We start from the raw sequence: 12,409 nt of genomic DNA, 5'->3' as shown, positions 1-12,409 counted from the left end.
GTAATCCCAGCTACTTGGGAGCCTGGGGCACAAGAATCACTTGAACTCGGGGAGGCAGAGGTTGCAGTGAGCTGAGATTGCGTGCCACTGCACTCCAGCCTGGGTGACAGAGTGAGACTCTGTCACAAACAAACAGACGAAACCAAATGGGAGTTGTTACTAGAAAATCCACTGTACCAGAAAATTTCAAAGCTAGAATTAGTGTTCCAATCAATGCAGTGGCTACTGTAACCCAGCTTTCTGGTATGATGTTCTTTTCTTCTTCTAAAGATTTCTGATTGAACTTAAAAAAATAGTTTTATTTATTTGTTTTTCAGATAGGATCTCACTCTGTCCCCCGAGGTGGAGAGCAGTGGTGCAATCACAGCTCACTGCAGCCTTGGCCTCCTGGGCTCAAGCAATCCACCTCAGCCCCCTGAGTGGCTGGGACCACAGGTGTGTGCCACCATGCCTGGCTAATATTTGTATTTTCTGTAGAGATGGGGTTTGGCCATGTTGCCCAGGTTGGTCTCGAACTCCTGGGCTCAAGCAGTCCTTCTGCCTCAGCTTCCCCGAGTGCTGGGATTACAGGAGTGAGACACTGCACCTGGCCTTATTTTTTAATTATTCTACTCTCTATGTGTTTTAATCATCTATACTGCTTGACATTTGTTGGGGGAGACAGGAGGCAAATCAATAAATAGAGCTACACATTCCAGTTACCTTGTGCCATTCTTACCTCCCAGCACAAACACCTGGCTGACTGTGTGTCCTTGAGTAAGTCACTGCCAGAGACATGGTGGTTTGTTGGGAGGTGAGCTAGTGTGTGGTTTGATTGTGTTCTTTCCTTCTGACCCCTGAAGGGCATCACCAAATTTAGGAAATAGTCTCAGAGTTCTGGATCTGTTGCTACCTGGTGAGGCTGGAGGCCAGGCAGCCTGCAGGATGCTGTGGTCAGGTGGGATCAGACTTCTCTGCCAAGTGGGAGAGAAGCCACCACCCGCTCTATGCAGGGCAGTAGCCACAGGGCCAGGTTATCTCTGACACAGGCAAATGCCTTGGTTAGAAGCACTTCATGACTTGCTTGGAATTCCCTCTTGGTGAAGGCAGGGACGAGTCCTCCCTGCGCCATGTCCCCTGTGCGCCCGTATCTCCGTAGCCATCTCTGCTCTCTCCCTTGCCCTGACACTCTTTCCTCCTGCAGGCTATGTTTGTGTCTAGCTGTGAGTACTGACTTTCCCCAGGAGCAGCTAGGATCAGATGATCTTCCCAGCTGGAGGCAAGAGAACTTCTGTTCCAAGGGTTCTCCCCGTGGCCTCTGAATGCTGTTCTTCTCATGGAGCCTCTCCTGGCTTTCTGTGCAGCCAACCCCAGCAGCCGCCCTCACAGAGACTGGCTGCCCTCACAGAGGGTTTGTTTTGCATGTGGTGGCTGAACTTTGATTCTGTGACTCATCCTGCAGTGCAAACTTCAAGTCTCCCCGCCCTCCCATTTAATTGCTTTCTTCCTTTCCTTTAAAAAAAAAACAAAAAACCCAAAGCATAACTACCTTTGCAGCTGAACATGACTGCGGCGTGCAGGAAGTGGAGCGTTGGCATGAAGTGGCTCCTAGTGGCTGTGCGGCATATGCCGGCTGCCCTCCTCTGACTGCAGTGGCACCTGGGGTCCTGGCCTCACTGGCAGGAGAACATTGGTATGAAGGCTGCTGGCGACTGTGAAGACCGGAGGGATACACCCTGCTGGTGAGTGCATGTTCCCTGGCCATCAGTGTGGCCCATACCACGCAGACTTGAGTCCAGAGGTGGAGGACAGAGACTGGAATCCTGGGGCAGGGGCGGGAGGAGGGCCAGAAGAGAGCAGTCCTCGGAGAGTGTGACCTGAGCAATCTGATTTCTCACACTCTAAATTATTTTAAGTGCTAAATAAGAAAATAAGACAACCCTCTTTAATTTCCTTGAGGTGAAATCATTGCTCATTTTAGCAAAATTGGGCTTAATTTCCAGATGGTTTTTTGGGGGGAAAGATTAAACAGGGGAAGCTCTTCGGTTTCTGTAAAAGCTCCTGCTTTACCTTTGAAGCTATTTACACGTTAGGAAATCAGAAAAAGTAGCAGTCCCTGGCACACTTGAGCCCCGCCAGCATACTCATGAGAGCATCTTCTAGACTGGTTATCCTCTAAGGGAAGCCTAGTTTCCTGGCTGACTGCAGTCAGGAACTTCGGCAGCATCTCTTACAGAGGATACCTCTGTGGGCTTCATGAAGGCTAATGAGGAGACTGAACTAAGTCTTACTCTGACTGTGGTGAAGATTCCCTGCAGCATAAGAAACCTCAGCGGTGGCTCCCAAGATTATGAGCTTCTCTCCAAAGCCAGGTGATGCCCACCGTGGGGTGCCCATCCCTGACGCATGAACAGGCTGGGGTGTGGACTACAGTAGCGCCGCTCCAGGATGTGGGTCAGGGCTTAAATGCTTGTGTGTCCACCTTAGAGATACCATCGCAGTGCAGAAGAGCAGGGGATGAGTTTGAGAAAGCAAAAGGCCAGGCCGGCACACCTATGTTCAGAGCAACATCATTTGCAGAGGCCCGGAGGCAGAGACAACCCAAGTGTCCATGGGTGAACGGATAAACACGATGTGGTGTATACACACCAAGGAATGTTATTCAGCCTTACAAATGAGAGAAATTGGCTGGGAGCGGAGGCTCATGACTGTAATCTCAGCACTTTAAGGGACCAGGAGTTTGAGATCAGCACCTTGAGGTCAGGAGTGTGAGACCAGCCTGGGCAACTTAGTGAGACCCCCATCTCTACAAAAAATTAAAAAAATCAGCCAGGCATGGTGGTGTGTGCCCATAGTTCCAGCTACTCAGGAGGTTGAAGTAGGAGGCTTCCTTGAGCTCCAGAGTTTGTATGGAAGATGTAGGCCTGGCGCCAGTGGCTCACGCCTGTAATCCCAGCAGTTTGGGAGGCCGGGCAATGTAGGCCTGGCGCCAGTGGCTCACACCTGTAATCACAGCAGTTTGGGAGGCCGAGGTGGGTGGATCCCTGATCCACCTTAGGGTGATCACCTGAGGTTGGGAGTTCAAGACCAGCCTGACAAACATGGAGAAACCCCATCTCTACTAAAAATACAAAAAACTAGCCGGGCATGGTGGTGCATACCTGTAATCCCAGCTACTCCAGAGGCCGAGGCAGGAGAATTGCCTGAACCCGGGAGGCAGAGGTTGCGGTGAGCCAAGATGGCGCCATTGCACTCCAGCCTGGGCAACAAGAGCCAAACTCCATCTCAGAAAACAACAACAAAATGAAGATACAAGGTAGAGCAAAATAAGCCGGTGACAAAAGGATAAATACTATACGGTTCCGATCCTAAGAGCTGCCTAGAATCATTTATTTATTGAGACAGAAAGTACCGTGAGTGCTGGGGGCTGGGGACGGGCAATGGGAAGTTACTGTTTAATGAGCAGTTTCAGTTCTGTAGGCTGACGTGATCCGGAGCTGAGTGGTGGCGTTGGCTGCACAGCAGTGTGAATGTGCTCTGTGCTGCCAGCCTACAATGGTAAATTTTATGTTGTGTATAATTCACCACAATTTAAGGAAAAATTTTAAAAAACACACGTTCCCTTAAAAAGAAAAAAGAAGGCCACAAGAAACACTTGCCCCATGAACTGCAGTCTTTGCCTCTTTGTGACTTCCTCAAAATCCAACTGAACTGACAGCTCCACTGTGGGCCTCTAGCTCTGAGCTCAACCAGAAACTGTCTGCTTGGCCTCTATGGAGAAGCTCAGGGCAGGACAGCTTCCTCCTCACCTGGTGGCCAAGTTTGGGAGGCCGGATTTTGTGGATTTCTGTGGAGCTGGCAGAGGTGACCTGGGAACAGATGTGGGGGGCGGGGGCGAGGTGTTGAGTGTACTGGTCTTGGGGCTGGGGCGGGTGTCTCTGCTCCGTGCTGCCTCATGGTGGCCAGTGGCCTTCGGATGGCACCTGAGCAGCCCTAGGCAGTGCCCTCTGGTCTCGGCAAATCACCATCTTTGGGAGTCTGGTCTCCCCTATTTACAGTGGAGGCCTGGGTATGTCACCAAAGCCTCTGTTTGCCTCAGTTTCCTCCTCTGCACTTGGAGTAATGAGGTGGCTTCCAGGACACGGGGTTTCCACCGTTGTGATAATATACAAGGAAGCGCCCATGGGGGCTGCCGCTGCCCCCCATGCCCCCGCCCGACTTCTTTCCTCTTTCTCTTTTTCTCTTTTCCTCAGTGCTCTTCCAGTCAGAGGCTGCAGACTAGAACCTGGGCCCCTCCCCTGGATTGGCTGATTCTAGAATGGACAGATCTGATCTGTTCCAGCCATGTCCCCCCCACTTCCAGGCCACCCCGAACCCACCCCCAGGAGCCTACTCTGACCACAGGAAGCTGCTCCTGTGACCTCCCAAGGCCTCGAGGGGCCACGTGGAAGATTCTCTAAGCGTTGCCGCTAATCATCCGGACTGCGTGTGACTTCCAGTCAGGATGGAGGAAGAAAACGGAAATGAAGTCGTTCAGACTTTCCGGTCTTAAAAATAGGAAGGAAGGAACGGGACGCGGCTGGCAGAGCTGCAGCTCAGAGACCTTCGTGTCCCTGGGGAGGCTGCGGCCCCAGGGCCCCGGGGGACTCCTAAGAGCAGCGCCCTACCTCTGCCACTGTTTCTTTCGTATTTAGAAGCGTTAAAAAGGAACCAAGTTGATGTTAAAGTCTCAGGGGAAAAAGCCCCTGAAGTAGGCGCGTTCTTTCCATCGGCTGGTGCGAAAACAGCTCTCCTGGCCACGCTTACCCCTCTCAGTCTCCTCAGAAAATGGGCTGTGGGCTGCGACCCGAGGGTCCCTAGGGGAGCTGTCCCCCACTGCGGCCCCCAGCGGTCTCCCCTCACCCTCCAGGTGAAACCCCCGGTGTTTCTGTTACCCCGAACCCAAGTTACAAAAGAAAGTCGCCCTTTCCTCAGAGCCGCTCCTTGGTGACCGAAGAGGAGTCACCTGACCTAGCCACTTTTTGATTTCTCCCACGTCTGCGCCAACAAGATGCTGCCTGTGTTCTGAACACAGCTTAAAACGACATATTGTTTTCGTCTCCGCCGTTTACTAGCCACGCAGCCGTTACTTTCCGAGCCTCTGTTTCCTCACCGGCAGGAAGGGAACAGTCGTATCTGTCCCATCTTCCCACCAGGGGTAACGCGAAGGGCATGGATACAAAGGCTGAGCCACAGGAAGTAATCCAGCACTTTGGGTGGCTGAGGTGGGTGGATCATTTGAGGTCAGGAGTTCGAGACCAGCTTGACTTACTTAGTGAAACCCCGTCTCTACTAAAATACAAAAATTAGTAGGACGTGGTGGTGCATGCCTGTAATCCCAGCTACTCAGGAGGCTGAGGAAGGAGAATCGCTTGAACGCTGGAGGCAGAGGTTGCGGTGAGCTGAGATTGTGCCTTGTGCCACTGCACCCTAGCCTGGGTGACAGAGCAAGACTCCCTCTCACACACACACACACACACACACACACACACACACACACACACACACACACACACAAAAAGGCTGAGCCACAGGAAGGTGAACTTTTTGTTCCTGTCGCTTGTTCCTTTCTCTCTCTTAGTTCTCACCCTCTTTTCTTTCTCCTATATCTCCTCCCTCTTCCCTTCTCTCTTTTTCTTCCAAATTAAAACAAATGCCACAGCGCCTGCATGGGGAGGGGTGGAGGTGGAAGGGGCTGTCAGGGTTGGGAAGGCTTCTGTGTGTGACAGAAGCTTCTGGGGTGTGACAGGAAGGTTCGCCAGTGGGGCAGATGTTCTGGGCGAGGGAAGAGCCTGCTTGGAGGCCTTTTGGGCTCAGTGAGTGATCCCGGTGTGAGGCTGGCCTGACAGGCTGGGTGAGTGTCCTTCTCCTCTATGGAGTCTGGGCTGCTGGTGGACCTCAGCTGAGGGGACCACTGTCCTGAGAGAGAATGACTGGTTGCCAGTCAGGGAGGAGGTGACCAAGAGCCTGGAGGGTGGGTTGGCCCCCACTGTGATGATAGTGTGGAGTGCAACAGGGCCCTTCTTCCCCCGGAAGAGCCAGCCTCTCTTCACTGTGCAGTTCACTTCTCTCCAACAGTTCTTTGGCCTTCCCCTGCCCCTCAAGGGAAGATAAGACGTTCCTTACCTTTTATTTATTTATTTCTTTTGAGACGGATTTCTTGTTGCCCAGGTGGGAGTGCAATAGTGCGATCTTGGGTCACTGCAACCTCCGCCTCCCAGGTTCAATTGATTCTCCTGCTTCAGCCTCCTGAGTAGCTGGGATTACAAGCATGTGCCACTATGTATGGCTAATTTTGTATTTTTAGCAGAGATGAGGTTTCTCCATGTTGTTTAGGCTGGTCTCGAACTCCTGACCTTATCCTTACCTGTATTTTGATGGAACATTTTTCTTTCTTTCTTATCTTATTTTTTTGAGACAGGGTCTTGCTCTGCTGCCCAGGCTGGAGTGCAGAGGCACAATCATGGCTCACCGTAGCCTTCAACTCCCAGGCTCGATCAATCCTCCCACTTCAGCCTCCTGAGTAGCTGAGGCGATAGGTGTGAGCCAACACGCCCAGCTAATTTTTTTTTTTTTTGTAGAGTAGGGGTTTTGCCATGTTGCCCAGGTTGGTCTTGAACTCCTGGGCTCAAGTGATTCACTCACCTAGGCCAGCCTCCCAAAGTGCTGGGATTGTAGTCATGAGCTGCTGTGCCCGGGCTCCAATTTTTATTTTAGGTTCAAGGGCACGTGTGCATGTTTGTTACATGGGTAAATTACATGTGGTGGGAGTTGGGTGTACAGATTATTTTCTTACCCAGTTAATGAGCTTAGTACCTGATAGGTGGTTTTTCAGTGCTCGCCCTCCTCCTGCCCTCCATCCTCAAGTGGGGTCTGGTATCTATGTTCTCTTCTTTGTGCTCAGGTGTACTCAGAGTTTCACTCCCACTTATATATAGTTGAGAACATGTTCTATTTGGTTTTCTGTTCCTGTGTTAATTCACTTAGGTTAATGACCTTCAGCTCCAACCATGCTGCTGCAAAGGACATGATTTTATTCTTTTTTATGTCTGCATAGTATTCTATGATATCTATGTACCACGTTGAAAGCACATTTTTCTAATTAAAAGTATGTGTTTATCTTCATGATTTATGGCTCATTGTTTACATTTTTTGTCTGTTTTCTTGAATTGATTGTGAATGAGTTGACATTGGGTTGTCTTATTTTGTTTTCATAGAGCTGGGATGCAGCACAGTGCTGGTGTTGAGTCGGTGAGTGGCAAATGTTTGCTACACAAAGGAGTGAATGAACTGGGGTGGTGTGCGTGTAAATGGTGTGAGTGTAAATGGTGTGTGTGTAAGTGGTGAGTGTAAATGTGTGAGTGTAAATGTGCGAGTGTAAATGGTGTGCGTGTAAATGTGTGAGTATAAATGGTGTGAGTGTAAATGGTGTGTGTGTAAATGTGTGAGTGTAAATGGTGTGCGTGTAAATGTGTGAGTATAAATGGTGTGAGTGTAAATGGTGTGTGTGTAAATGTGTGAGTGTAAATGGTGTGCGTGTAAATGTGTGAGTATAAATGGTGTGAGTGTAAATGGTGTGAGTGTAAATGGTGTGAGTGTAAATGGCATGAGTGTAAATGTGTGAGTGTAAATGGTATGCGTGTAAATGTGTGAGTGTAAATGGTGTGCGTGTAAATGTATGAGTATAAATGGTGTGAGTGTAAATGGTGTGCGTGTAAATGGTGTGAGTGTAAATGGCGTGAGTGTAAATGGTGTGCGTGTAAATGGTGAGTGTAAATGGTGTGAGTGTAAATGGTGTGTGTAAATGGTGTGTGTAAATGGTGTTAATGTAAATGGCGTGTGTAAATGTGTGCGTGTAAATGTGTGAGTGTAAATGGGGTGCGTGTAAATGGTGTGAGTGTAAATGGGGTGCGTGTAAATGGTGTGTGTTTAAATGGTGTGCATGTAAATGGTGTGAGTGTAAATGGTGTGCGTGTAAATGGTGTGTGTAAATGTGTGCGTGTAAATGGTGTGTGTGAAAATGGTGTGAGTGTAAATGGTGTGAGTGTAAGGGGGAGGAACCAGGGTGTGAGTGTAAGAAGCAGGGTGATTATGGAAAATGTCCGGGAAGCAGTATTATTGGCCGATGGGATGTAGAGGTGAGGAGAAGAGAGGAGTGAAAGGGGACTTTTGAGATTTCTTCTTTGGGCCTCTGGGGGATGCCATTCAGTAAGATTGGAAGTCCAAGGAAAAAAATATTTGAGGAAAGAAGATAAATTTAGCTTTGGACATTTATTTTTAGAAATCTATTAGGGTGTGGTGGCACACACCTGTGGTCCTGGCTACGTAGTAGGCTAAGGTAGGAGGATCACTTGAGCCCAGGAGTTCAAGTTCAGGTTGGGCAACATAGTGAGACCCCCGTCTCTAAAAAAAAAAAGTCCATTGAACTCCTCAGATATACTAGGCATCATGCTGGTGCTGGTGATTCTGAGGCAATAGGTCAGGATGCCTGAGTAATTCAGTCTCTTGAGAAATAGATGAATTCTCTGTGAAATCTCAAAAGTTTTTGAAATCTCAAAAGTCTCAAAATTCACTGTGTCATAAGACAGGTGTGAGCAAAGTGCTGCAGTAGATGAGATGGCCGAACTGCTCATTCCGTCTGTAGGCTCAGGGATGACTGCTCTCAATAACATCGAGCTGAATCTTGATGTTTGCAAGACAAAAAGAGCCTTCCAGGTAGAGAGGAAAACCTATTGAGAAACACGGTGCTGAGAACATTCTGTTTTTTTGTGTGTTTGGTTTTTGTTTTTTAAGACAGAGTCTCGCTGTCACCCAGCCTGGAGTGCAGTGGCATGATTTAAGCTCACTGCAACCTCCACCGCCTGGGTTCAAAAAATTCTCCTGCCTCAGCCTCCTGAGTAGCTGGGATTACAGGTGCGTGCCACCTCACCTGGCTAATTTTTTTTTTTTGTAATTTTTAGTAGAGACGAGATTTCACCATCTTGGCCAGGCTGGTCTTGAACTCTTGACCTTGTGATCCACCCACCTCGACCTCCCAAAGTGCTGGGATTACAGGTGTGAGCCACCACACCCAGCCTGTTTGTTTCTTTTTTAAGTTGAGTTTTATTTTTTAAGAGGCGGGAGCTTGCTCTGTCACCCAGGCTGGGGTGCAGTGGTGTGATCACAGCTCACTGCAGCCTCGACCTCCTAGGGTCAAGTAATCCTCCTGTCTCAGCCTCCTAAGTAACTGGGACTTCAGGCACACATCACCAAGCCCAGATAACTTTTTAAATTTTTTATAAAGATGGTGTCTCACTATGTTGTCCGGGCTATTTTTGAACTCCTGGCCTCAGGCAATCCTCCTACCTCGGTTTCCCAAAGTGCAAGGATTACAGGCAGGAGCCAGCATGCTTGGTGTGAGAACATTCTGGATTGCCTGCGCCGCAAGGCTCTAGAGAAGGGGTCAGGTGGGCTGGGATGGGCAGTGAGGTAGGCAGCATCAGGGCTACTTTGTGACAAGCTCAGCAGCCTGCCTAGGAATTTGGTGTCTTTCTTGTAGTCAATGAGGAGATTTCTAAGCAGGTGGCTAACATGATCAGACTCATTTTAGAAATACAGTGGTGGCTACAAGCTAGATGGAGGGTGCTGCAGTCCTGGGGTGTGGGATGAAGACGGCAGGACTGAGGCGTGTGTGGGGCAGGGGACAGTAGGAGGTAGACTTGAGAGGGCCAGGCTGAGGGAGTAAAGAACTGGACGTTCTGTACTGGCGCCCTGGGAGAAGGAGGGCATGTCTATAGGTCACCTGCATGGAGTCAGCTACGTGGAAATATCTGTTGGAACAGCTCTAGATTTAAGAAGAAACTTTAGTTTCAGAAACCCTTTATACTCTTAAAAATTATTAAGGGTCCCAAAGAGCCTTTATTTATGTGGATTCTATCTGTCGCTGGATATATACTTTATTAGAAATAAAAAAATAAGAACTTGAAAAAAGTCGTTTATTTTTACATAATAATAAACCAATTACACTGACCTAATGACATATCTTCATGAAAAATAACTTTATTTTCCAAAACAAAAAAAATTAGTAAGAAGCGCGGCGCTGATTCATATTTCTGTAAATCTGTTTAATGTTTGGGTTAATAGAAGACAGCTGGATTCTCATACCTGCTTCTGCATTCAAACTGTTGCAGTATCGCACGACATGTAGTCTGTGGAATATTCTGTTGTACACTTAGGAGAGGATAGGAGTTAAGCACACAAATTGCGTCTTGGGATTTTTATAAAAATAGGTTTTTTTTTTGTTTTTTTGTTTTTGTTTTTGAGACGGAGTCTTGCTGTATTGCCCAGGCTGGAGTGCAGTGGTGTGATCTCGGCTCACTGCAACCTCCACCTTCCGGGTTCAAGTGATTCTCCTGCCTCAGCCTCCTGAATAGCTGGGACTACAGGTGCCTGCCACCATGCCTGGATAATTTTTGTGTTTTTAGTAGAGATGGGGTTTTACTATGTTGCCCAGGCTGGTCTCTAACTCCTGATCTCGTGATCTGCCCGCCTCGGCCTTCCAAAGTGCTGGGATTACAGGTGTGAGCCACTGCGCCCAGCCTCAAACTAGTTTTTACTTTGAAGATGCCCTGGAAAAATCTTGGAGTCCCTCAAGCTTCCCTAAATCACACTTTGGGAACCACTGAAGTAGTCACTTAGCAAGTGTCTGTTGAATGACAGCATTCTGAGTTCCCACAGCACTTAATTTAAATAGCATGCATGACGTTTATCTCCCAGACTTACAACTGAGCCTGGTGCTCGTGGGGGGTGTGAGCCAGACAGGCAGCTGTGGGGCCCATCAGAATATAGGGGCTGGTGAGAGCCTGGGCGGCACCCCAACACTGAAGGAGAGGGGAAGAGCTGGACCAACGTAGGAGGAGAATCAGGCCAAGTTATACAGCCTAAGGGAGCAGATAGTTTCAAGAAAGGGCAGTCTATACTTTTTTTTATTTAAAATAACAAGTCAAGGTGTGGTTCCCAGTTTCAAAAGCGGCGGAGAGTTTGCATAAGGCGAGGACTGTGAAAATGCTGTTGAATTTGGCAGTAAGAAGGGGCCAGTGCCCCTGGGGTCAGTTTCATTGTTTCAGGTGGCGCCTGGCCTGTCCAGAGTGCTGGGTGCATGCTCAGCCCCAGTGTGTGGTCGGGGTTCCCTGCCAGGCAGTGTGAGGTAAAGGCCTCAGACAGCGTACTGTGAAAGCAGCATGATCGCCTCTGCAGCTCCGCAACCACACTGAGCAGCTGAAAATCCCCAAGCAGACTGGGATCCACCCGATTCCTGACAGCAGGGCCAGGAGGGAGCCAGCACAGGCATCCCTTGCCCTTGCCCCAGTCTGCCCAGAAAACACCTGATGGATGCCTTTTTTCTCTTTAGCTCATGCCTGCAGGGCTCTGAGAGGAGGAAGCTTGGGGCAGGACCCGCGCCAGTGGCCCCTGGGCACAGCATGGAGCACCCCAGCAAGATGGAGTTCTTCCAGAAGCTGGGCTACGACCGGGAGGACGTGCTCCGGGTGCTGGGCAAGCTGGGCGAGGGCACCCTGGTCAACGACGTGCTGCAGGAGCTTATCTGCATGGGCAGCCGCCCGGGGTCCCTGGAGCACCCGGCTGCACCTAGGCTAGTGCCTCGGGGCTCCTGTGGGGTCCCGGATTCAGCCCAGCAGGGCCCGGGAACAGCCCTGGAAGAGGACATCGGAGGCCCGGCTAGTTCCCTGCGACCCATAGTGATTGATGGCAGCAACGTGGCAATGAGGTAGCTTCCCTTCGTCCTGTAGTTGAGGCTGGGGAGGCCTCTATTACAAGAGCCCTGAGTACTGTCCCTCTTCTCTGTGGTTTGATCCCAAGAGCTTTGGGGACAATGGATCAGGCTTTGAATCCCTGTGCCAACTCATAGTAGCTGTGTGGCATTAAGCAAGTCACTTAACTTCTCTGGGCCTCATTTTCTCCATCCATACGATGGGGATGAAACCTCCATAGAGGGTTTTTATACACAAAATGCCTAGGACACGCCTGACACAGAGTAAGTTTCAACAAGCATAGTTGTTAATGATCATAACCCAGAGGAAGAGCCTTCTTTTGGGGAAGGTGTGGTAATGAGGTAGGCGCCCTGGGTCAGGTGTTGACAGATGTGGTTTTTGTTGGGAGTCTGTCCCTAACCAGCTGCGTGACTCTGGGAAAGCTGCAGCACTCATTTCCTCTTCTGTGAAAGAGGCCCACAGATACCTCTTCTACTCCGTCGACATTCGGAGCATCACGTGGGCAGGTGTGCTTGCAGGGCGCTGGAAGCCCTCTGCTGGGGTTGCTGGGGAGGCGCTGTTGCGGTTCCCTTGGTAAGTTTGAGAGATTTGTTTGTGGCGTCCTGAGCTGCAGATGCGGCTGT

At 49.7% G+C, this 12,409-nt stretch overlaps 1 protein-coding gene across 1 annotated transcript in view; it reads left to right on the top strand.

Moving 5' to 3' along the window:
• Positions 1-1,550: 1,550 nt before the first annotated feature.
• ZC3H12D (zinc finger CCCH-type containing 12D) overlaps positions 1,551-12,409 on the top strand; it is a 38,411-nt gene continuing 27,552 nt past the window's right edge. The window contains exons 1-2 of the mRNA XM_003732757.6: positions 1,551-1,721; positions 11,408-11,782. Of these exons, the coding sequence (XP_003732805.5) occupies positions 1,675-1,721; positions 11,408-11,782 (422 nt within the window). The 5' untranslated portion in view covers positions 1,551-1,674. The remainder of the gene's footprint in view (positions 1,722-11,407; positions 11,783-12,409) is intronic.

This window comes from Callithrix jacchus, chromosome 4 (assembly GCF_049354715.1).
Source record: "Callithrix jacchus isolate 240 chromosome 4, calJac240_pri, whole genome shotgun sequence".
NCBI lineage: Eukaryota > Metazoa > Chordata > Mammalia > Primates > Cebidae > Callithrix > Callithrix jacchus.
The sequence above is the reverse complement of the archived record's forward strand: the minus strand, read 5'-3'. Positions and strand labels throughout refer to the sequence as shown.